Source organism: Labrus mixtus, chromosome 21, assembly GCF_963584025.1.
Source record: "Labrus mixtus chromosome 21, fLabMix1.1, whole genome shotgun sequence".
In the NCBI taxonomy this organism is placed as follows: Eukaryota; Metazoa; Chordata; class Actinopteri; order Labriformes; family Labridae; genus Labrus; species Labrus mixtus.
In genome coordinates, this window is record NC_083632.1 from 15609668 (window position 1) to 15635728 (window position 26061).

Here is a 26061-nt window from a genome sequence, read left to right on the forward strand (position 1 = left end):
GTCACAGGGAGGTGAAGATCAAGGCTTGTTTCGGCATGTCTGAACAGGGTGAGAGACTAAAAGCTCAGATCATCAGGGGATAACGAGACACAGATAAGTACAATCAGGACGGGGCTCTCTTTTACACATTTAACAAAAAAAGTATGTTTCATTATGAATAAAATGGTCAGAAAAACAAAGGAAGTAATCTATAAGTTCACTGCTGTGGCTGCTGTGGTTGGCTGTTTATTTCAGGGCCTGTGCAGGGATTTCCCCTGCAGGTCGGTGTTGCTGCGGTGTTGTGTTACAATGACTGTTGTGTGTTAATGTCTAATGTAAGTGATGACGTAACTGTCTGCTGTTTGCAGGTTAAAGAGGAATATCTCATCAGTGAATATAAGTAAATAGGAAGTCATTAATTCGATCTGACTATAATGACTAAAAATCAGAAGTCCATGGCACAATCAAAATGACTGACTATAACTATAACTTGACCTACATTATACTACAATACACCTTTACCTCCTGATGTCAGACTCTATAATACACCTTTACTTCCTGACTCAACAATACACCTTTACCTCCATACTCTTTAATACACCTTTACCTCCTGACTCTATAATACACCTTTACCTCCTGATGTCTGACTCTATAATACACCTTTACTTCCTGACTCTACAATACACCTTTACCTCCTGACTCTATAATACACCTTTACCTCCTGATGTCTGACTCTATAATACACCTTTACCTCCTGACTCGACAATACACCTTTACCTCCATACTCTTCAATACACCTTTACCTCCTGACTCTATAATACAACTTTACCACCTGACTCTGTAATACACCTTTACCTCTATACTCTATAATACAACTTTACCACCTGACTCTGTAATACACCTTTACCTCTATACTCTATAATACAACTTTACCACCTGACTCTATAATACACCTTTACCTCCATACTCTATAATACACCTTTACCTCCTGACTCTATAGTACAACTTTACCTCCTGACTCTATAATACACCTTTACCTCCTGACTCTATAATACACCTTTACCTCCTGACTCTGTAATACACATTTACCTCCTGACTCTATAATACACCTTTACCTCCTGACTCTGTAATACACCTTTACCTCCTGACTCTATAATACACCTTTACCTCCTGACTCTGTAATACACCTTTACCTCCTGACTCTATAATACACCTTTACCTCCTGACTCTGTAATACACCTTTACCTCCTGACTCTATAGTACAACTTTACCTCCTGACTCTATAATACACCTTTACATCCTGACTCTGTAATACACCTTTACCTCCATACTCTATAATACAACTTTACCACCTGACTCTATAATACACCTTTACCTCCTGACTCTATAGCACACCTTTACCACCTGACTCTATAATAAACCTTTACCTCCTGACTCTATAATACACCTTTACCTCCTGACTCTGTAATACACCTTTACCTCCTGACTCTATAATACACCTTTACCTCCATACTCTATAATACACCTTTACCTCCTGACTCTATAATACACCTTTACCTCCTGACTCTGTAATACACCTTTACCACCTGACTCTATAATAAACCTTTACCTCCTGACTCTATAATACACCTTTACCACCTGACTCTATAATAAACCTTTACCTCCATACTCTATAATACACCTTTACCTCCTGACTCTATAATACACCTTTACCTCCTGACTCTGTAATACACATTTACCTCCTGACTCTATAATACACCTTTACCTCCATACTCTATAATACACCTTTACCTCCTGACTCTATAATACACCTTTACCTCCTGACTCTGTAATACACATTTACCTCCTGACTCTATAATACACCTTTACCTCCATACTCTATAATACAACATTACCACCTGACTCTGTAATACACCTTTAGCTCCTGACTCTATAGTACACCTTTACCACCTGACTCTATAATAAACCTTTACCTCCTGACTCTATAGTACACCTTTACATCCTGACTCTATAATACACCTTTACCTCCTGACTCTGTAATACACCTTTACCTCCTGACTCTATAATACACCTTTACCTCCTGACTCTGTAATACACCTTTACCTCCTGACTCTATAATACACCTTTACCTCCTGACTCTGTAATACACATTTACCTCCTGACTCTATAATACACCTTTACCTCCTGACTCTGTAATACACATTTACCTCCTGACTCTATAATACACCTTTACCTCCTGACTCTGTAATACACCTTTACCTCCTGACTCTATAATACACCTTTACCTCCTGACTCTGTAATACACCTTTACCTCCTGACTCTATAATACACCTTTACCTCCTGACTCTGTAATACACCTTTACCTCCTGACTCTATAATACACCTTTACCTCCTGACTCTGTAATACACATTTACCTCCTGACTCTATAATACACCTTTACCTCCTCACTCTATAATAAACCTTTACCTCCTGACTCTATAGTACACCTTTACCTCCTGACTCTGTAATACAACTTTACCACCTGACTCTGTAATAAACCTTTACCTCCTGACTCTATAGTACACCTTTACCTCCTGCCTCTATAGTACACCTTTACCTCCTGACTCTATAGTACACCTTTACCTCCTGACTCTATAGTACGCCTTTACCTCTTGACTCTATAGCACACCTTTACCACCTGACTCTACAATACACCTTTACCTCTTGACTCTATAGTACACCTTTACCACCTGACTCTATAGTACAGCTTTACCTCCTGACTCACCTTTACCTCCTGACTCTATGGTACACCTTTACCTCCTGACTCTATAGTACACATTTACCTCCTGACTCTATAATACACATTTACCTCCTGACTCTGTAATACACCTTTACCTCCTGACTCTATAGTACACCTTTACCTCCTGACTCACCTTTACCTCCTGACTCTATAATACACCTTTACCTCCTGACTCTGTAATACACCTTTACCTCCTGACTCTATAGTACACCTTTACCTCCTGACTCACCTTTACCTCCTGACTCTATAGTACACCTTTACCTCCTGACTCTATAGTACGCCTTTACCTCTTGACTCTATAGCACACCTTTACCACCTGACTCTATAGTACAGCTTTACCTCCTGACTCACCTTTACCTCCTGACTCTATGGTACACCTTTACCTCCTGACTCTATAGTACACATTTACCTCCTGACTCTATAATACACATTTACCTCCTGACTCTGTAATACACCTTTACCTCCTGACTCTATAGTACACCTTTACCTCCTGACTCACCTTTACCTCCTGACTCTATAATACACCTTTACCTCCTGACTCTGTAATACACCTTTACCTCCTGACTCTATAGTACACCTTTACCTCCTGACTCACCTTTACCTCCTGACTCTATAATACACCTTTACCTCCTGACTCTGTAATACACCTTTACCTCCTGACTCTATAGTACACCTTTACCTCCTGACTCTGTAATACACCTTTACCTCCTGACTCTATAGTACACCTTTACCTCCTGACTCACCTTTACCTCCTGACTCTATAGTACACCTTTACCTCTTGACTCTATAGCACACCTTTACCACCTGACTCTATAATACACCTTTACCTCTTGACTCTATAGTACACCTTTACCTCTTGACTCTATAGTACACCTTTACCACCTGACTCTATAGTACAGCTTTACCTCCTGACTCACCTTTACCTCCTGACTCTATGGTACACCTTTACCTCCTGACTCTATAGTACACCTTTACCTCCTGACTCTGTAATACACCTTTACCTCCTGACTCTATAATACACCTTTACCTCCTGACTCACCTTTACCTCCTGACTCTATAATACACCTTTACCTCCTGACTCTGTAATACACCTTTACCTCCTGACTCTATAGTACACCTTTACCTCCTGACTCTGTAATACACCTTTACCTCCTGACTCTATAATACACCTTTACCTCCTGACTCTATAATACACCTTTACCTCCTGACTCTGTAGTACACCTTTACCTCCTGACTCTATAGTACACCTTTACCTCCTGCTGTAAGGTGAGCTAACCTGTGATAGCACTGCTGTGTTAAATAGGAGGTGTTATTGATCAGGTGTATTGATGAGCGTGTGATTAATGTGAACTCTGTGTGACTCTGAAGATATTTAAAAGCCGGCCTCATCACTCACAGCTCAGATTGATGTTGAGACTCAAAGATTAAACAGGGACAGCGTGACGGCTGTGGCTAGGGAGGAAGAGTGGGATGTCCATTAATCAAAGGTTGGTGCTTTCCACCCTGGATCCTCCTCTAACAAAACTCCTGAGGACTAGCTGACATTTCTTGCGGGGGGGGGGGGGGGGGGGGGGGGGGGGGCATGACTGTCATCATAGCGTTGTATGCTTGTGCTGTGTCCCGCCTCTCACCCGACAGTAAAAGTCTCCCGCTGTGAGGTGCTTTTGATTTGAGGGGCAGACTCCCTGAAACATTTCTAGAGATTTTCAGGAGTTCATCTGGTTCAGACCAGGTGTGGCTATCAGGACTCGTTGCTGGAGAGGTGACTGTTGACTCTGTGAGAGTAGAGTAAGTAAGGCACTGAAGATGTCAAATTATTTAAAACATAACAGTGATGAACAAACTCTAAAATCACTCCTGCAGAAAGTAACACTGCAGGCTTTATTTTGTAAACATGAGCTTCACGCAGCCAAGGCACAAGACCGGCGGTGAGGACAAGAAGCCCGGGGCCGGCTCGGGCTGGGGCGGACTGGTGGTGTCGTTGCTCTCACTGTTTGCCTATGGACACAGACATAGAGTCTGTTTTCTGCCAGGAGGAATTTCCAAGATGCCAATTCCTTCTGGAAGAAATCTGGGAATCTGTTGAGGAAACCGTGTGTGTTGTAGTTAATGTCTATAAATAGAGGACCTTAGTGGGAGTGACCTGCAGTGCTGTGCATTCTGAGAGTTGGTGTCTTTCATCCACGTGAGCCAAAAAGACACTTTCTGCCTTTTCTTGGTCAAGAAGGCACCAACTTCAAAATGTATTTCACATTTCTACTACATATATGACCCAATGTCAATACAGATTCATGTTTCAACAGGTGAAGTATCCCTTTAAGTTTTATCAGTGTCAAAGAAATGTTTAACTGACCTCTTAATGATTTATTTTACCGTCTGAAGTTTTTTTTTTATCATGTTTTTTGTTGATTATTCAGATATTTATTATTTTATTATTTAATTCTTTGATTTGATCGTTCATAAAAATGTTAAATTATTGAACTGAAGGAGACCGTCTCTGATCACATAGCTTCAGTCAGTCATAGATAACAAACCTATAAATAGATCACTGACTTATGAGCATCACACACACACACACACACACACTAACTAACACACACACATGGAAACTAGATTCCACCTCAGAGCCCGGCATTTTCTGTTTTCTGTCAACATCTCCACCCACAGAGGGACAGTTCATACTGTGTGTATGTGTGTTAGTTTGTGTGTGTGTGTGTGTGTGTGTGTGTGTGTGTGTGTGTGTGTGTGTGTGTGTGTGTGTGTGTGTGTGAGGACCAGTTCCTCTTGTGGCCACAGGAGGGCGTACTTCTCTCTTGGGTCTTTAATGTTGAGTGTTTATTATTTAAGAACTAAATGTGTCAGAAAACTTGGATGATCATATTTTTATTCTTAAATCCAAATATTACGTTTTATTACATTTAATTAAATGATGAATATATTTATGAATAAATATTAAAGTCAATCTCAGGTTCAGTTTATTTTCACGAGTCTCTCTCTGTACCTCTCAGGATCAGAACATTTCTATAAAAGTTTGAAGTTATAGATGAAAGAATAAACTGAGTTTATATGTTATAATGAACTTTAATGAAGGATGACTTTATGATAAACAGTTTTTAGTCATGAGCTCGTTCTCTCTGCTCGTATGAAGTTTGTTTCTGTTAATAATCAGAGTGTTATTGATCTACAGGTGATGTCGTTTAGCTCCGCCTCTTTAAGGAGAGACCGGTCAGAGTGACAACATGGCGTTTCGGCTACATCTCTACAGACGTGGTCGTTTGTACCACGCAGTTTGGCCCATTTAAAAAAAAAGAAACGGTCTAATACTCGATGATGATGTAAGTGCTCGCTGTTTTTAGAACATTCTCATCTCTCACTTTGTTTCCTCTACATCACATACATGTTCTAAGCGGCGTCGGGGCGCCTGAAGAAGTCGCTGTTCTCTGAAATGTTTCCCCAAAATGTTTTCTTTCAGTGTACCCATCCAGCGGAGGATAAACGGCCTCTGAACAGCGCCATGTTGACTATTCAGTCAGCGAGTATTAACCAATCAGAGACAGAGTAGGATGGGGGCGAGTCAATCAATCATTGGTGTGCATCAGAGGAGATGTGGATGTGTGTATACCCTCTGGAGACTACATCACTTTAGCACACTGGCTCTATCCTGAACGAGTCTCCCTAAAGTTAAACAATCTGCGCACTTATTTTTCAGTCTCCAGAGGGTACACACACCTCTAAATCTCCTCTGATTTACACCACTGATTGATTGACAATGCTGCGATTTCTTTTGGTGAAGGGACGACATCCCTACTCCGTCTCTGATTGGTTATACACACAAACTACCGACTTCTTCAGGCACCACGACACCATACGAGCTTGTCTTGTAGATGATACACTAAACCAGTACCTCAAACACACTTCATATACACAACTATCCCTTTAAGACAAAGACCTGCTCACAAAGCAGGGACTTCATTTAGAATATTTTAATAAACCAGAACATTATAAACCTGAAACTCTGTTATAATAAAATGTATTCAATCAAACATCCTGAGCATGGAGATACATAAACACAGAACATTTTGATGAATGAATTTTAAAGTTACTCATATGGACCCCCCCCCCCCCCCCCCCTGCACCGCCTCTGTAAATAGGCTGCATCTATTTCCTCTCAGTGTCTTTAAATATCCTTCAGCGTCTATATTTGACGCCTCACTGAATCTTTCCTCGCGCATTTATTCAAATGACACAACTTTCCGCGCGCTCTTATTTGGTTGTGGCTTTTCTATCTCTCCGCTCCGCTCGGCAAAACTCGTCACTTTCCGATGATCACATTCCGGAAACCAAATATGGAGAGTGAGGGACGTCCCCCTGTTACCGGAATCTCCCTTTTATGGCTCAAAGAGAAGAACCGGAATTCCTCTTTTCATACATGACCGCGATGAGGAAAAAAGAGGTGATGAATATAAAATATAAACTTTAATCACATGTTTGTGTTCTCTCTGAGCTTTGTTTTATATGTGCATGCTGTATATCGGTGTGTGTGTGTGTGTGTGTGTGTGTGTGTGTGTGTGTGTGTGTGTGTGTGTGTGTGTGCAGCACTCAGTGGAAACACTCACTCTTATCTCCGCTGCTGCAGCTTCGCCATTCACAAGTGATTCCCTATCACACCGTCACGGAGCCTCGCTGCCAATCAGCGTCCCTCCCTCTGCTCTCTTCACCCCTCCCATCTCCTTATTTGGACAATGACGTAGCGGGGGATTCAAAAGGTTCCCCTTATAAACAAAGCAGAGCCCGGGCCCCCGACCCTCCATAAGAGTCACTTTACTCCGAGCTCTCCGAGAAGTTTATCAGCAGAGCGCGTGAGCCGCAGCGGACACACTGAGCTCATCCTCCTCACAAACACACACATACAGAGAGAGAGAGAGAGAGTGAGAGAGTGAGTGATGCAGGGGTGACACACTGCAAGTCACACACTCTTACTTCTTTAAAAAAAAGACATTTATTCGTCCATCATCATGACGGCCAAAACTCTTGAGAAGGTCCCGGTGAGTCTCGGGGGGTTCGCGCATCCTGACAGCATGTACTCGGTGGATGACATCAGCTCCAACCTGCCGACCTCCGTCACCATCTACAACAACAGCGAGCTGGGAGCGCACTACGACCACATCAACGTGGGGGGTAAGAGAAACACAAGAAAACCTCTGATCTGTTTTTTTTTTTTTTCTGTTTGTGTGTAAAAAACAAACAAAAAAACGTGTTACTCTTGAAAGTTTAAATATCTAGAAAAGAATATAAATGTTTTACTCACACTCATTTATAAAAATCTCTTCCAAATATTAATGTATCAATCTCTGCTGCAGTGAACCATTTCTGTGTATGTTTTTGCTCTCACTCATTCTAAGAGTTGAAATGTTCCTTATGATCGGACTCACCTCCTCTCAGTCTGAGCGCACCTCTCTCTAGAATATACAACGTGCTTATTTCGCGAGCTGTGGAAGACTTTTTCTCCCTTTTTCTGAAAGTTAAAATGTTAAAAGTGTGAGTCCGCGCTTAATGGCACTGAGACCGCTGGAGCGCTCCTCTCTGGACAGTTCCTTTGAATGAACCCCTAGTTTCTTTTTGTCCTGTTTTCCGCTCCCTCACATCGAAACGTTCAACTGTTTCATTATTTAACGTTTGAGTCGATGCCACCTCCTGTCCCCGTGTGAACGCTACATTCTGAGGACTTTTGCATGTTTTCTGCTGTTAACGCTCAGTTTCTCTCTCTCTCTCTCTCAGACGGCCTGATGAGCGCGGAGATGAGCGCAGCAGACAGACGCTCTCTCGACCTCTCCTCTTACTCCGGTGGCTTCTCTCAGCCCGCGAACCACCGGAACCAGACCTTTACCTACATGGGCAAGTTCTCCATCGACTCCCAGTACCCGGCAAACTGGAACCCCGAGGGAGTCATCAACATCGTGTCGAGCATCTTCAACGTGGCCGGTCCTCCTCCTCCTCCTCATGCTGCTGCTGCCTCCTCCTCCTCCTCCTCTCCGGCCTCCTCAGGATCTCCTCCTCACTTCTCCTCCGGAGCTCTGAGCTGCAGCATGGCGGCGCAGACCCCGGCTGAGTTAGACCACCACCATCACCTGTACTCCCCCCCTCCTCCCTACTCCTCCTCGTCGGGCTGCGGGGAGGTGTACCAGGACCCCTCCGCCTTCCTGTCCACCTCCTCCTGTCCCATCTCCTACCCCCCGCCCTCCTACTCTTCTCCGAAGCCGCCCTGCGGCTCGGAAGGACCCGGTCTCTTCCCGCTCATCCCGGACTATCCGGGTTTCTTCCCGCCGGCCTGTCAACGGGACCTGCACGCGCCCGGGATCCAGGACCGGAAACCGTTCGGCCCGTGCCCGCTCGACTCCTTCCGCGTGCCCCCGCCGCTCACCCCCCTGAACACCATCAGGAACTTTACTCTAGGGGGGCCCGGTGTCGGTGGCTCAGAGGGGGGTCCTCCGCGGCTCCCCTCAGCCTACAGTCCTCAAAACCTGCCCCTCAGGCCGATCCTGCGGCCCCGGAAGTACCCCAACAGACCCAGCAAGACCCCGATCCACGAGCGCCCATACCCGTGCCCCGCAGAGGGCTGCGACCGCCGCTTCTCGCGCTCCGACGAACTCACGCGACACATCCGGATCCACACCGGACACAAGCCGTTCCAGTGCCGGATCTGTATGCGCAACTTCAGCCGCAGCGACCACCTGACCACGCACATCCGCACGCACACCGGGGAGAAGCCGTTCGCCTGCGACTTCTGCGGACGAAAGTTCGCGCGAAGCGACGAGAGGAAAAGACACACGAAGATCCACCTGCGGCAGAAGGAGAGGAAATCCTCCACTGTCTCCTCCTCCTCCTCTTCCTCCTCCAGCAGCTCCGGTGTGGAGCGCGGCGCAGCCAGCATCTGTTCATAGTTTCCCGGGGAAAAAAACGTTGTTACCATGGCAGCGTGACGCACACTAACCCTTGAGAAATAACTTGAAAAGACTGACTGACAGATAGAAACAGACTTTAAAGAGAAACTCTGAAGCTGCAGCGAGGACAAACAGGAGGACTCTGTGTACAGTCGTGCGTAATTACGCACATCCACACGCGCGTGCTCCACGGACAGTTACAAGGATGCACTTTTTACCTGCAGAAAGAGTGATCATCAAGGGGCGCGTGGACACACAGTGAGCGTGTCAGTGTGAAATAAATAACTGCAATAATAAATTATTGACAAAGTGTTTATAACAAGTGTGTGTGTGTGTGTGTGTGTGTGTGTGTGTGTGTGTGTTCCCTCAGTGCCTTGCTGTGTGTGTGTGTGTGTGTGTGTGTGTGTGTGTGTGTCTCTATGTGTACACTCACTGCCTGTGTGTGTGTGTGTGTGTGTGTGTGTGTGTGTGTGTGTGTGTGTGTGTGTGTGTGTGTGTGTGTGTGTGTAATCTGTACAGTTATAAAGTTTATTTTTGTACTCGTGCTCTGGTGTAACTCGGTGTGAAAAGTTTTAACGTGTTGGACTCATCTCGTCGTGACGTGTGTGTGTTTGACTTATTAAATGTTGATAAACGCACGCGCTGCTTTCTGTCTCAGTTTTTTTTATACCTTTCCGAACACCGTGATGCGTAACCAAACGATGCTCTGAACACTTTCCCTTCCATGTTTATTAAAGACTGATGAAGAGGATGTTGGAAACTTTTTAAGGGTAAATCCCTCCTACGTCACGCAAAGGCTTCTGACTCAGTGTCACCCACTCACTGCCTGTTTCTGTCACAGCAGCTTATAAACAGGTTGCATAGATTTATCTAGGCTATATATTTATGTGTCATATAAATACAAAAAATAAAAGTAACAGTGTCCTAAAAAGAGTCGGTAGAAGTCTAACGAATATCTCCTTTTCACTTTTCTTCTTTAGTTTCAATGATTCAATTTTTTCACATTTATTTACAATAATATAAAAACAAGTTTCCTCAGTTTGTTTACCTCCTAAAATAAATAGCCTAAATAAATAAATAAACAAACCCCGGTGTGTTTACAATCCTGACATCCTCCCAGTGTTACAGACTAAACAGAAACACTCATAAAACCGCTCGTCCTCTTTTATACAGCTGCTGAAAATATATTTATATATTATTTATATTATATTTTTATTATTATTTATATATATTATTTGTTTCAGCTCCTCCGCCAACCCCACGCGCCCTCACATCCTCAGACTTCTTCGTCCTACCAACACATCAGTTTCATTTGTGGCTGCAGCTTTTCTGTTTAAAAATACAATTAAAGGTGATATCCTTTTTAAACTTTGACCCCTCTGAAAACCTTTATTTTATTTGTATACTATATAAAAAATCTTCAGGTATTTGAGGATGAAGCAGCAAAAAGAAGAGAGAGAGAAACATCATCGTAACACTACGATGTAAAAACAGTTTAAAGATTCTTTCATCATCAGATCGGCTTCATGTTCCTCTTTTAGTTTTAACCCCCCATCAATAATAATAATACATTTATTTATAAAGCGCTTTAAATCAAAGTGCTGTACAAAGCAATACAGAACATACAGAGAAATCATGACTCATACTCAACAGTAAACAGATGGGTCTTTAACTTTGCTTTAAAAACCTCAACAGAAATCATCAAGAACAAACACTTTCTGTAATCCTCCCGATTGTCTGAATCAGATTTAATCTTTATTCAATTTATTGTTCTCTCTGTTTGTTTGTCAGAATGTAAAAAGTCTCAAAACACCAGAATCAATCCAAGAGACACGTTTAGACTCAAGTTCACCTGGACCTCAAGTTCACGGGGATGACACGACTTGATAACATTTTTGAGGGCTCACAAACGCAAACCAAAGCTACGTGAAACGACAGTAGGAAACCTCCCTAAGGGGGTCCCATCTCTCACTCTCGCTGTCCTGCTGAGCGTGAAAACCAAAGTTCAAAGAAAACGACGAGGAGTGATCCGTCTGCAGGAGAGAAAAGAGGAGGAAGAGGACGATGGCAGACACGACGGTGAGGAACGCTGGTTGGAGGGCCCGACAGACTCCACTGACTACAGCTGTTTCTGTGTTGTTTCATTTTGTTAAATGTTTGAGGGTTAGGAATAACCCTATCACACCTTTAGCATGTTATTATTAATAAAGGTTCAGATTTATATCAACATGTTAAAAGTAAAAAAAAAAAAAAAACAGCAGCTTCTGTAAATTTAAAAGAAATACAATCATTAATTTAAACGTTTTTAATTCAAAGTTCATAAAATAAACTTCTTCAATGAAATAGAAATGAGTCACACACAGTTTAAAGCAGAATTATCAAATATCTATAAATATATAAAAACACAATTAAATAAACTGGAGCAGAAGTGGACGCTCTGAGAGCAACACTCTTTATGTTTGAAACTTTATTTAAACTTCATTTAAACTTTATTTAACCAGGACATTAAAGATCTCTTCTTACAGAGCGTCCTGGTCGAGACACACGATTCACAGAGTTTCACATAAACAACAATCAGACAAATATTTAAGGTGACATATTCTTTTCCTCTTCAACCCGATTAAATAAGCCTCAGAGCTCCTCAAAACATGTGTGTGAAGTTTCTTGTTCTAAATCCACTTTGGTCCTGTATTTGATCATTACTATACACTTCTCTATTTCAGCCCTGCTCAGAACAGGCTGTTTCTGTGTCTGTACCTTTAAATGTAAATGAGCTGTGTCTGACCACGCCCCCTCTCTGGAAGGGCTTGGGTGTCTCAGGCTTTCTCGCTCCATGTCCTATTGTTTACGGTGAGAAGGCAGACTCAGGGCGCGGTCACACTGGTCATCTGTACCGTGCTGTACTCAAGCACGATTGCCCCCCCCCGCTGCGCTATTCCCACACTGGCCGGCACGGCCCGCGGTCATACTGGCCAGGACTAACCGTGCCTAAAAGCACGATTACCTCTTGTACATAACGTCGTAATACAACACATGCACAATTTATGTTATTATGAAGCATGCTCAGTTTACAAACAGGCAGACGAGAGAGAGAAAAAGAGACGCGCAGGTGAGTCCGTGTCTGCACTTCTCCAAAGTGTGCCAAAGCCAAGGAAGTGTACCATGCCTGAGCACGATACGGAGCGGTCACACTGGTCAAACAAACTGGACTTTAGCGTTGAAGCGTTGCTTGGGCACGGTACGGATGGCCAGTGAGACCGAGCCCTCAGAGGGCAGAACAAACACCTAGCTGTGGGAGTGTCACCCACCTGGGGGAGGGGCTACTGCCCTTTGTGATGTCATGAAGGGAAAATCTCCAAACGGCCTGTTTGAGCACACATTTTCTGAAAAGTGGAGCAGACGAAAGACGAAGAGGATGGACTTTACTCATCATTGGGGGGACTAGGGACACATAACACCCATACACACAAATGCACACACACACACACAAACACAGACACACACATATCTCCCATCTCGTCCAGCGTCTTCAGACAATCGGCTCCTGTTGTCTTCAGTTTTCCCCTCTGAGACGATCTGATGGACTTTAATCTAAAGAATGGAGGATAATTATATTTAATCTGAGGTGCGGAGCTCAGTGAACACACGAAGATCAGCTCGGTATCAAACCAAATCTGTCTGAACCGCTCAGTGAGACCCTCAGCAGCTGAGAGGAAACCTGATCTCATAGGAAGCTGCTCTACTCTTACTAACCTGCTCTACTTCTCTCTCTCCTTCTACTTTTCGCTCTCCCTCCCTGTCTCTCTCTCCCTCTTTCCCTCTCCCTCTCTTTGTCTCTCCCTCTCCCTCTCCCTCCCAGGGTTACTAAGAGTGGTTTTTATCTTCCTCTGATGTTGAATTTCAAACACACAAATTAAAAACACGAGCACAGTGTTTCGGACGAGAACACATTTTGTCTTACTGAATATTTAGATGTCTTTCTTCTGCAACTATATGGCTGAAGCAATACTGCAAGGCAAGCTGGGACACGTAGGCCTTGTGGACACGCACCATTTGTATAGCGTATTGTATTGAGGATTCATTCTTTAAAGGAAACATCAACCGTGGTTTGGACATCAACATTTAAATGTGTCTGAAATCCCCTTCAACAAAGATCTACAGAGATGAAGAGATGTTCAAGTGCTGACACAAAGAGTGTCCTGTGACTCAGCGTGGGAGAGGACTGCGTCTGTCCCGACGTTGACCTTAGTTCCTCTGTTACAGTCGTCTGATGGAGGTCACGTCTCCCTCGCTCTGTAACAGTCGTCTGATGGAGGTCACCGTCTCCCTCGCTCTGTTACAGTCGTCTGACGGAGGTCACGTCTCCCTCGCTCTGTAACAGTCGTCTGACGGAGGTCAACGTCTCCCTCGCTCTGTAACAGTCGTCTGATGGAGGTCACCGTCTCCCTCGCTCTGTAACAGTCGTCTGATGGAGGTCACGTCTCCCTCGCTCTGTAACAGTCGTCTGATGGAGGTCACGTCTCCCTCGCTCTGTTACAGTCGTCTGATGGAGGTCACCGTCTCCCTCGCTCTGTAACAGTCGTCTGATGGAGGTCACCGTCTCCCTCGCTCTGTAACAGTCGTCTGAGTGATGGAGGTCACCGTCTCCCTCGCTCTGTAACAGTCGTCTGATGGAGGTCACCGTCTCCCTCGCTCTGTAACAGTCGTCTGATGGAGGTCACCGTCTCCCTCGCTCTGTTACAGTCGTCTGACGGAGGTCAACGTTTCCCTCGCTCTGTAACAGTCGTCTGACGGAGGTCACGTCTCCCTCGCTCTGTTACAGTCGTCTGACGGAGGTCAACGTCTCCCTCGCTCTGTTACAGTCATCTGACGGAGGTCAACGTCTCCCTCGCTCTGTAACAGTCGTCTGAGTGATGGAGGTCACCGTCTCCCTCGCTCTGTAACAGTCGTCTGATGGAGGTCACCGTCTCCCTCGCTCTGTAACAGTCGTCTGATGGAGGTCACCGTCTCCCTCGCTCTGTAACAGTCGTCTGATGGAGGTCACGTCTCCCTCGCTCTGTAACAGTCGTCTGATGGAGGTCAACGTCTCCCTCGCTCTGTAACAGTCGTCTGATGGAGGTCACCGTCTCCCTCGCTCTGTAACAGTCGTCTGATGGAGGTCACCGTCTCCCTCGCTCTGTAACAGTCGTCTGATGGAGGTCACCGTCTCCCTCGCTCTGTAACAGTCGTCTGATGGAGGTCACCGTCTCCCTCGCTCTGTAACAGTCGTCTGATGGAGGTCACCGTCTCCCTCGCTCTGTAACAGTCGTCTGATGGAGGTCACGTCTCCCTCGCTCTGTAACAGTCGTCTGATGGAGGTCAACGTCTCCCTCGCTCTGTAACAGTCGTCTGATGGAGGTCACCGTCTCCCTCGCTCTGTAACAGTCGTCTGATGGAGGTCACCGTCTCCCTCGCTCTGTAACAGTCGTCTGATGGAGGTCACCGTCTCCCTCGCTCTGTAACAGTCGTCCGATAGAGGTCACCGTCTCCCTCGCTCTGTCATCTGATGGAAGGTGAGACTTTGTAGATGGGGACTGCAGAAAACTTTATCACTGAAGAAGTAAAGCAGGATTTTCTGGCACAACTTCAACAACTAACCTGGTGCATAAAGAGTGAAAGGCTTGAAGAGGTCAAAATGCTCCAGCAACTTTATTAACAAATCAGGCTGACGCGTTTGGGCTGGTGGCCTTCATCAGGGTCTTTTGTTAAAAGTTCAAATCTTCATACTAATCAATCTTCATAAGTGTTGCTGGAGCATTTTGAATGCTGCACAAAGCAGATGACTCAGGATGTTTAACTCTGTAAAGCTGTATGAGCTGCTCCATTTATAAACCTGCCCCACGTCTTCGATCTCACCAGTTTCTCCTGCTGGTAAAGGTCAAAGGTCAGATGTTTAAACTCTAACAGCCTTTTATTGTGAAGCTGATGTTTGAACAGACTGCAGTCCACAGGCGGGAGATCATTCACATGGAGTTTATTATTGTACATTCTACATCATCAGAGTAACACAATCATGGTCACACAGACCAGTGTGTGTGTGTGTGAGTGTGTGTGTGTGAGGGGCTGTGTGTGTGAGAGAGGCTGTGTGTGTGTGAGAGAGGCTGTGTGTGTGTGTGTGAGGGGCTGTGTGTGTGTGTGAGAGGCTGTGTGTGTGTGTGTGTGTGTGAGAGAGGCTGTGTGTGTGAGAGGCTGTGTGTGTTTGTGAGGGGCTGTGTGTGTGTGTGTGTGTGTGTGTGAGAGGCTGTGTGTGTGTGTGTGTGTGTGTGAGAGAGGCTGTGTGTATGTGTGTGAGGCTGTGTGTGTGTGTGTAAGGCTGTGTGTGTGAGGCTGTGTGTGTGTGTGTAAGGCTGTGTGTGTGTGAGGCTGTGTGTGTGTGTGTAAGGCTGTGTGTGTGTGAGGTTGTGTGTGTGTGTGTAAGGCTGTGTGTGTGAGTGTGTAAGGCTGTGTGTGTGTGTGTGTGTGTGTGTGTCTGAGGCTGTGTGTGTCTGAGGCTGTGTGTCTGAGGCTGTGTGTGTCTGAGGCTGTGTGTGTGTGTGTGTGTGTGTGTCTGAGGCTGTGCGTGTGTGAGGCTGTGTGTCTGAGGCTGTGTGTGTGTGAGGCTGTGTGTGTCTGAGGCTGTGTGTGTGTGTGTGTGTGTGTATGTGTGTGTGAGGCTGAAGGAGGACACTGAGCTCAGGTAAGTGTTTAAGAAGCCACAAGTACAAAGCAGTGAAGTCAGTGCGTCTTGAAGTGTCACATGACTCCGGGTCGGTTCTGACAGCTGAGTCACAGAATACAGAGTGAGAGCTGAACATCAGCTTCATCTCCTCAGAGGTCACGTCAGGTTAGTTTTTAAAACCTGGGCGGTGGTTTTAGATTTATATCAATGAAGCGTGCGTCCACTCAAAGTCGTCATGTTTGTCCCTGACAGGCTCCGGTTGTTATTCTAAGCGTGACATCATTACAGAGAGAGACCTTCTAGTGACATCCCTCTCTACAAACACACTTCATAAAAACAGAGATGTTAGGAGCTGTTGGTCTGCTGCTGCCTCATTGGTTGTTTCTTAATGTACCTCACAGGTGAGTGCAGCAGCGCCTCCTCCTGGGCTGTGGGAGGTACCAGGACCCTCTGCTCTGTTTGAACTGAGGGATGATGTAACAGCTGCTCAGGCTTACAAACCTACTGGAGACATTCAGACTATACCTGTGAGTGACTCAGAGCCTCCTTTAACCAATTAGACGAGAGAAGGAGCAGGAATGATTTAAGCATAAAAATAAAGTATATATATATATATATATATACATATAAATCTATGTGATTTAGTGTGTGTGCACTTTAGGAAAATAAACACGTGTAGAAAAAGTTTACATTCAATAATCACACATAAGGCAGGTAAGAAGAGAGATACGCAGGGCGGGCGATCAAGCAGCTCAGTCCTCATTACCCTTGATGATGATGATGACCTTTGAACACATTATGAACACGTTGAACTACAGTCTGAAGCTGTCAGTCAAACGGACGGATGTCAGCAGCACTCTAAAGATCTCTGATGTTTTTAGAAACAAACCGAGCCAAACAGACTCATTTAGTCCCCGTGTCCACATGGCGTTTCTCTCTGAGCGCCAGTGTCTTTTTTTCGATTGTTTTCAATGAGTGGAGAGCGTTCACAGCAGACAGCAGCCACCAGGAGAAAAGGCACTCGTTTTTTTTGTTTTTGTGTGACTTCTCCAAGCGAAGTTGGAAATCGTTCAACCTTTCAGAAAGGCGCTGTTGAAGTCACCGGCGCTCTTTTCCAAATGTTTGATATTCCCCCGTATTTTAGCCGCCAATGGATCGTGTCTGATCGGACATAAACGACCTCAAATATAAAACATGCAGTGAAAAGTAACGGAGCAGTGTGGGTCATACAGCGGCCGTTGTCAACAGACTGTTGTCATGGAGACAGGACGGACACGCAGCGCTTTTCTTCTCAGCACATAAACGCTTCATGCAAACGCTCCCGAGCGCACAGCCGGCACTTTCCTGTCCAGAACAAACGCCAGGTGGACACGGGGCCTTACCAGGTAACACTGTGATTGTAACCGTATTTTGTTTCATGTTTTATCTGTGGTTGTGTCCTGACGAGGTGAGCTGGAGGAGAATTCAAACACCTGATGAACTCTGAAGTCACACTGACCATGTTTCTGTACATTAAGGTGTGCATGTGTTTTTAGATCTGGTTCTTTTTGATGCCTTCGATCTTAAAATAATGGAGATTATGTCGTTTAAAAACACGCCATAGAAACGTTCCATGAGCCCTTCCTGTTGATTCATGAAGCTGCTGTTTTCACATTGACGTCAGAAACAAGAAGTACATGTTAATAATTCATAATAAACTGTCTGTTATCATCAGGACACTCTTCACAGCAGCATCAGATCTCAGACTGTCTGCAGGTTTACAATAATAACGGGGACGGTTGTTGCCAGATCGCCCCGCCCCGCCTCTCAGGCTTTGGCGTTCAGGTGAGAATGTGTGAGGTTGTCTGCAGCAGAGAAGAAGAACAAACATTCACAGAACGTTTGGATCGTCAGTCAGAGGAGACGAGAGGAGCTGCTCCTCAGGAAGGAGGATTATCCTTCGAGTTCATGCTTCCCTGCTCAAGTGTCCCTGAGCAAGCCACTCCTCCCCTCTGAAGTCCAGGTGATATGACTCTCCTGTGGGTGGGGGGGTGGGGGTGGATGGGGGGCAGTTCAGAGCGCCCCCCTGTGGATGGATGAAATCGTGTTATCGCTGTCCCTCTCAGCAGGGATCAGACAGACACCACAGGGCCGGGGTACACCTCCCCTCCACACCAGAAGTCCTCCGGCTGAGGGACCTCCAGCAGCCACGTCTCCTCCACCTCCCCCTCCTCCCTCTTCCTCCCGCCTGCCTCCCCCTCCCCCTCCGCGTGCAGGACTCTGTAGTAGTGACAGTCCCGCCCGTCATCTGGGTCATACGGAGGGGCAAGGATGTCGAGGAAGGCGGTGGGCCCGTCCACGGCGTCGATCTGATGGAGGTTATGCCTCAGAGGAGTGAGGAGGCACGGCCCGCTGCTCTCCGAGTACTCAGCCACCGAGCGCAGGACGGAGCGCCGCACGGAGGCCGTCTGTGGAGGAGCAAGGGGAGGGTCAAACTGAGGCAGGCTGACCGACGGGGGATCCTCCAGCTTATCGAAGCAACGGACGCTCACCTTCCCATATAGCACCTGAACGTCACACAGGGCACAGACAAGCACACAGGTTACCATGGTTACCTCAACATGTATTAATAAATAAAAAATGTATTGAACTGATTAATAAAAAATAAAGTAAACAATCCATTATTTGTTATTTGTGGTGAATTTATGACCAGGACTCCCTCATTTAAGAGGTTCTGTATCTCAACAGATATATTAGTCAAATAAAGACACTAAATTATTAATTAACAAGGCGGAGGGAAAACATTTTGTTTCAGTTTGAATGATATTGTTCAGAACATAAAGTTATGAACATGCACACTTCTCATTAGGGCTGGAAAAAGCTCCAATTACTAAGATAAAAGGTTTCGTTTTTAATACGCATAACAGAAAATACATCTGTTGTAACCATGACAACCGCAGAAGCATGCGGTCGCTCTTTCCACGGTAACACCAGACACAGGTGAGACAAAGGAGGTGCAGAGACCTTGAGCATCCCGTTCATGCCCGGGTGGTCGTGCAGCGGGATGGAGGCCCCGGTCCGGAGCAGGAACACGCCCATGCTGAACACCTCCGTCTCACAGATGTGCATGTAGGTGACCGGGGGGTTGTGGGGCCCCGATGGCCCGGGGCTCGCTTTGGCTTTCCGTGGTGGGATTTTGAGGTCGGCGGCTCTGATGGCGGTGACTAAAGAGAGGAGTTCCGAGTGTCTGTCCGGTAACAGGTTGTTATCCCCGTTAGATTCACTCTTAAAGCCTTTATAGGTGATGTAGGCCTGCTTTGCGATCTTCTGGATCAGAGGGGTCTTGTTGCCCCGAGGCATCCTGTCCGTGTGGAAGGCTGCGCTCCGCCGCTGATTTCACCGCTTTAACCGTCTCTAAAAGCCTCGACGGTCAGCACATATCACGGACTACTGCTCGGTACACGTTTAAAAAAGACAACAACACGACTTTACTCAAAATGAAACACAATTCATGGCGATAAAGTGTTAAATTAGCATCAGATAACCGCCTCCCTCCAATCATTTTCCACCGACTCGCCTACCGAGTACCCCACGCTAACTGCGCATGCGCACAAAACCCAACGCAGCATGGGATATGGAGTTCTAGCAACTATTTACATTAAACATAATCATAGAAAGATGAACAGTGACATTTTAATACTAATATAGTACATATAGCTAAGACTTTGTGTGACTTTGTGACTTTAGAACAAACACTTAGAGGACTACAACTCAAAACAATAAGATGCTCTACATCTCAGTGACACTACAATTCCCAGAGTTCCTCAGGGTAGATCAGAGTTGAAGAGGGGAAGGCCAGGCAGGGCATTGAACTTCTCACAGCCCTCCCACATCCTCCTCCCTGTACATCCTCCATCCTCCATCCTGCAGCCCCCCAGCATCCCCCTCCTCACCCTGAGAGCACGTGCGTGCAGGACTGACACACACGTTACTGTCACTGTTTGTAAAGTGCATTCAGGTTGTCCTCAGGTAGATAAGTTGTGTGACTGATGGAGGAAACTCTACTGTTTATTATCTTTAAGTTTATATTCATGGAAAACTACAATATATTACAACTTTGGTTTTATTGTCATAATTCATCCATTCGACCAGCAGCAGAAACCTCACGGGACCACCTGTAGCCACACACACATCAAATCATGTTAGCTGAATGATCAGTTCTTTCTACACATTTTTGGTACAAACAAAGAGAAGACATATTTGGAACATGTTTTAAAGATCCCATATTATGCCCTTTTTGGGGTTCGTATATTTAATCTGTGTACCTACTAAAGTATGTTCACAATAGCTAAAGTTCTAAAAAAAAGTGTCTGTTTTCATGTACTGCCGCTCCATGCACCGGCTCGCTTCTGACTCTCTCTCTAAGGCTCTGAAGTGCCCACGTTCAGAGTCCCCACGTGTGCCAAGTCTGATCTGATTGGTCGGCCTGTCGGCTCTGCCGTAATTGGTGAGTCGCTCAGCACGGTTCTCGGAAATGTCACGCCCCTTTTACCATATTGGGAATGCAGCCACTGGCTCCGTCCGAGGGGAGCAAAAACATTAGCACCTTAGCACTACTGTGCTACCGCAGGCTACGGCATATTGTGGGCGTGCTACAGAAGTTAACGGGCGTGCAACATGAGCTGCTGGGTTTGCCACAACGAGCCAATGGGCTTAGATCAGTGATATCACACTGACAAGACGTCACACTGGCAAATTTTTATCGAGGGGGGCTAGAACCGAGCGTTACATGCAGCTAATGCTGCAGCTAACAGGAGGACGTAGGAGAAGTCGCATTTCCGCGGACTTTGAATTTTTGAAAATAGATGTGCCCAAACATGCACAGGACACTTGGAAAACACACTAAAGAGCATATGAAACCAGAAAAAGCATAATATGGGACCTTTAAATCTTCAACAACCTTACTCGGCGATAAGACACGATACTTTAAAGGTACAGTACGACACGATACGGTGCTGTGCGTTATGATACAATACAAATTACAAAACCATACATTAGGATAATGTATAATACTCTACGATGCAATACTTTAGTATTTAAAATAGCACGATACGATACGATACGATAGGATATGTTTTGATACGATAAGATACGATCCACTTCATTGTCCACATTTCTCTTGGGCTCCGAGTTCTGCACAGTGGAATCAGTGAATAAAAAGAAAGTATATCAAACAGTTGTCACTGTGCATGCAGCCTTCTAAGGATGTTTTCACACCTCTAGATCCACCAAAGACATTTTAAACTTTATAAATGGACGATGACACGGACTGATGTCGGCTCAGTTTTTATAATGTCTGTGTTCATCACTGAAGGCAAACGAGACAGTTTGAAAATAATATGTTGATGTTCTGGAGTCTCTGAAGACGCCATCAAGACAGTTCAGGACCACATTAATCCTCCTGAACCAGGACCACATTAGACCTCCTGAACCAGGACCACGTTAATACTCCTGAACCAGGACCACGTTAGTCCTCCTGAACCAGGACCATGTTAATCCTCCAGCCCCATCACCATCGATGAATCCATGGTGTCTACTGTGGAGTCATTCCGCTTCCTGGGGACCATCATCACCCAGGACCTCAAGTGGGAGCTGAACGTCACCTCCCTCATCAAGAAAGGACAGCAGAGGATGTACTTCCTGCGGCAGCTGAAGAAGTTCAACCTGCCAAAGACCATGATGGTTCACTTCTACACTGCCATCATTGAGTCCATCCTCTCCTCCTCCATCACAGTCTGGTACGCTGCAGCCACAGCAAAGAACAAGTGCAGGCTGCAGCTCATCGTGCTCTCTGCAGAGAAGGTGATTGGCTGCAACCTGCCATCTCTCCACGACCTGTACACCTCCAGGACCCTGAGGCGTGCAGGTAGGATTGTGGCCGACCCCTCTCACCCCGCACATCAATTCAATTCAATTCAAAAAACTTTATTTGTCCCCGGGGGGCAATTCAAAGGCACACAGAGCAGTAAATTAACAACAGTGCAAGTAGACGAAACATTTTAACCTAAATATAAAGTGTCAATTTAAATACAACTTAAAGCTTAAACTTAACTTAAAAATACAAAATATAAAAGAGTAGATATAAGTGGACAGTGATCGGACTAACAGATGTAAACAGATGTAAGCAGAACTATGTGCAGTAGTGAACAGATGTAAACAGAACTATGTGCAGTAAACGAGAAATAAATATATATACAGAACTATGTGCAAGTAGGCAAATACTAAATGATAAGTTAATAAGGTGCATGGTGAATAATGGAACAACAGAACTAATATAAACAATATAACTGTAAAGGTAAAAATGAGATAAATAAAGTGACCGTAGTGCAATGATGGATAAGAAACAACAGGAATAAAGTAACCAGAACTGTAGCAATACTGAAATAAAATGGATAGATAGAATAAAGTGATGTAGTGCATGAGACCAGATAAAGCAGAGGCTGTTAAGGTGCATGGCAAATGGAAGGAAGTAAAAAAGCAAGTTCACAGCTGAGAGTCAGCATTGGGTGAGAGGTGTTGGTGTCTGTTGGGGGGGGGGGGGGGGGGGGTTAGGAGTTGAGGAGCTGGACAGCCCTGGGAACAAAGGTTGCTCTTCTCCTCTGTGTCCTGCAGCAGGGACAGCAAAGCCAGCGTCCTGAGGGGAACCACTCAAACGCTGGGAAGAGAGCGTGTGAGGGGTCCTGCATAATCCGACCTGTTAGCCTGATTATCTGTTGCTCATAGATCGATGTCAAAGTCCTTACAGGTAGTCCAATGATCTTAGAGCAGACTGTGACCGTGCTCTGCAGGCGGTTTCTGTTCTGGAGGATGGTGGAGTGGAACCAGCAGGTTATAGAAAATGTAATAATGCTCTCAATGAAGGAGTAGTAGAAGGTCAGAAGAATGCTCTTACTGACTCCAAAGGAATTGAGCTTCCTTAGGAGGTATTTTCGCTGCTGACATTTCCTGAGAATCTCCTCGGTGTTGGAGGAGAATTTCAGCAGGCTGTCGAAGATGGTACCCAGGTACTTATATTCCTCTACTAGTTCGACAGGATTCCCATGGATTGTGGTGATTGCAGCTGCAACCAGTTCCCTCTGCTTGTTGGAGAAGGTCACCACCATGTCTTTGGTCTTGCTCACGTTCAGTTCGAGGCAGGAGCTGTCACACCACTCCACAAACTCCTGAAGAACTGGTCCATGGTGCTGAGAGGGGCCTGACAGCAGAGACAGGAGAACTGTGTCGTCCGCGTACTTCACCAGGTGACAGTTTGGCTGTGCGGTTCTGCAGTCATCGGTGTAGAGGATGAAGAGCGGAGGTGAGAGCACGCAGCCCTGAGGGGAGCCAGTTGAGGTGTGTTGACCAGAACTCTCTGTGATCTGTTGGTCAGAAAGTCCAATATCCACAGGACAAGCTGGTCGTTCAGATGGAAGCAAGTTGAAAGTTTGTCAGCCAGGATGTGAGGCTGCAGGGTGTTGAATGCAGAGGAGAAGTCTGCAAACAGGAGTCTGGCTGAGGTGTTGGGGTGCTCCAGGTGTTTGTGAACAGTGTCTATTATGAATGTTTTTGCATCATCGACACCTCTGCCTGCACGATAAGCAAATTGTAGAGGGTCCATCTGGGAGTCGGTTTCTCTGATGATGTGTTGCTTTATGATCCTCTCCATGGCCTTCATCACCAGAGACGTGAGGGCCACAGGCCTGAGGTCGTTCAGTGATTTGGCGGGGCTTTTCTTGGGGATGGGGATAACTGTGGAGTGTTTCCACAGCTGGGGGACTGTGCTGCTGTCCATAGAGCTCTGGACTCATGGACTGTTTGAGACTCTCCCCTCTGGCAAGAGGCTGCGGTCCATCAAGGCCAAAACCTCTCGCCACAAGAACAGTTTCTTCCCCTCTGCTGTCAGCCTGATGAACAATGTCCCTGAACCTCCCCCCTCCTCCCACATTACCCAGACTCTCATCAGCCCCACAGTCAGTAAAACATCAAAGTAATGCTGAACTGTTCTGATTCTGATGATTCTGATGAACCAGGACCACGTTAGTCCTCCTGAACCAGGACCACATTATTAACGTGGTCCTGGTTCTGGATCTGCTCTTATGAGGGGTCAAAGGTCACTTTGGTTGGGATTGGTTTTATAAAGATCGTATGGATTGATTAACTCTATGACGTTTGAGATCAACGTTCTTTGAGTCTTGTAGATAGTCCAGGATCAAACATGAACCAGTGAAGTGTTTCTAATCCAGGTGTACTACATCTGATCTCAGGTTTGAATCCTCTGAACACGCTGCACACACACTCATGATTCATGTGTGTCTGTGTGAGACTGGGCTCCCTGCCCTCTCGAGCTGCAGGAAGTGAGGATGGTTAACAAGACAACAAAACATACTGAGTCACCGTGTCACACACACGCTACAACACAGGCTGAGTCACCACTTCACACACACACACACACACACACACACAGAGTAAATGGACTCATTGCAGTGTAGTTGTGTGTGCGTGTTCCTATAATGAAGTGTCCTCATTATTTCTCAAGAGGATATCGCTCTCTTTGTGTCTCCCTCACTCATCATACTTCATACATAAAGCCACACACACACGCACACACACACAATGAGGTGTGTTGCTTAGAGACCTGTCTTCATGTCCTCTTCAGATCAAACATGTTGAACTCCGTACAGACAGAAGCTGAGGCCTCACAGAGCCATGAATCCGTGCCACATACGACAGACTTCACGGTGGTACCTGGCCGATGATCCGGACCAACGTGATGACGTCGGAAGGCAGAGGGGCGTGGAAAGACGATAACTGTAAAGAAGACTGTAGACAAAATAAAACGTTGTTTCCAGAGCTCGAGAATCATTTCCTGTGTCCCAAAGTTCAATTCACAGATATATGGGGCGCAGGTTGCAGAGGATCTGACTTAAATCGGTCTGTGTATAGCTTTGACATGAACAGAAACAAGACCATTCTTTGGGACTATGTTCCCAGGCATGAACTGAAGCACCTCGGCAGAAAAGAAGTCACAGGTGCTGCAGCCTGGAGTCAGAGCGGAGGAGGAAGCTCGTCCACAGACACTGAAGGGATGACAGGGACCCCCAGGAGTCTGGGTCCATCACCAGCATGGATCAGTGTTGGGATGAAGGCTTCACTGGGAGTCAGTTACATACATGTGCTGACCTCTGACCTAACAGGTTTATATGTGAATAAAAGCAGGAGATCAGAACCCCAACAGACAATCCAATGATTCATATCATAACAGATTAGAGTCTCTCTGGTCTAAACTTGACTGGAAGTCTCTGCTTGAGGCCGTCTGGGCTTCCTGAGTTTAAGTTTCATGGAACAATATTGTTCGATTGTGCGTTCCCTGAGGACAAAGTTGTAAAGACATTTTGTTTGTGTGACATATTATTAGCATCTCCTGACATAAAGCCAACATTATTCTCTGCTGCTTAAAATGTGCATGACTGACATTTCACAGGAGTCACAGCCGCTTCATCAGAACGTCCTCAGAGCCGCCGCCAAGGACTCTGAATGGACCGAGTCATTGTCAGCCTGAACTCAATCTGCATACATACACACACACACACACACACACACACATGCACACACACACACACACACACACACACACATATGCACAAAC

At 45.7% G+C, this 26061-nt stretch overlaps 2 protein-coding genes across 2 annotated transcripts; one reads left to right on the top strand and one right to left on the bottom strand.

The window, feature by feature from the left end:
• Positions 1 to 7550: 7550 nt before the first annotated feature.
• Positions 7551 to 10338, top strand: egr2b (early growth response 2b). Its single transcript, XM_061028523.1, has 2 exons — positions 7551 to 7937; positions 8538 to 10338. The coding sequence occupies exons 1-2, from the start codon at positions 7775 to 7777 to the stop codon at positions 9698 to 9700; spliced, it is 1326 nt and encodes a 441-aa protein (XP_060884506.1). The 5' UTR covers positions 7551 to 7774; the 3' UTR covers positions 9701 to 10338.
• A 5359-nt stretch (positions 10339 to 15697) lies between these two features.
• On the bottom strand, positions 15698 to 19958 carry adoa (2-aminoethanethiol (cysteamine) dioxygenase a). Its single transcript, XM_061028406.1, has 2 exons — positions 19401 to 19958; positions 15698 to 18943 (listed from the first exon to the last, which is right to left on the bottom strand). The coding sequence occupies exons 1-2, from the start codon at positions 19734 to 19736 to the stop codon at positions 18509 to 18511; spliced, it is 771 nt and encodes a 256-aa protein (XP_060884389.1). The 5' UTR covers positions 19737 to 19958; the 3' UTR covers positions 15698 to 18508.
• Between the last annotated feature and the right edge of the window lie 6103 nt (positions 19959 to 26061).

Bases quoted from the DNA above. Each gene is read 5' to 3' on its own strand.
- egr2b (XM_061028523.1), top strand. From the start codon at position 7,775: ATGACGGCCAAAACTCTTGAGAAGGTCCCGGTGAGTCTCGGGGGGTTC. The intron at 7,938-8,537 runs GTAAGAGAAACA...TCTCTCTCTCAG, and splicing joins CGACCACATCAACGTGGGGG to ACGGCCTGATGAGCGCGGAG.
- adoa (XM_061028406.1), bottom strand. From the start codon at position 19,736: ATGCCTCGGGGCAACAAGACCCCTCTGATCCAGAAGATCGCAAAGCAG. The intron at 18,944-19,400 runs GTCTCTGCACCT...TGTGACGTTCAG, and splicing joins GCATGAACGGGATGCTCAAG to GTGCTATATGGGAAGGTGAG.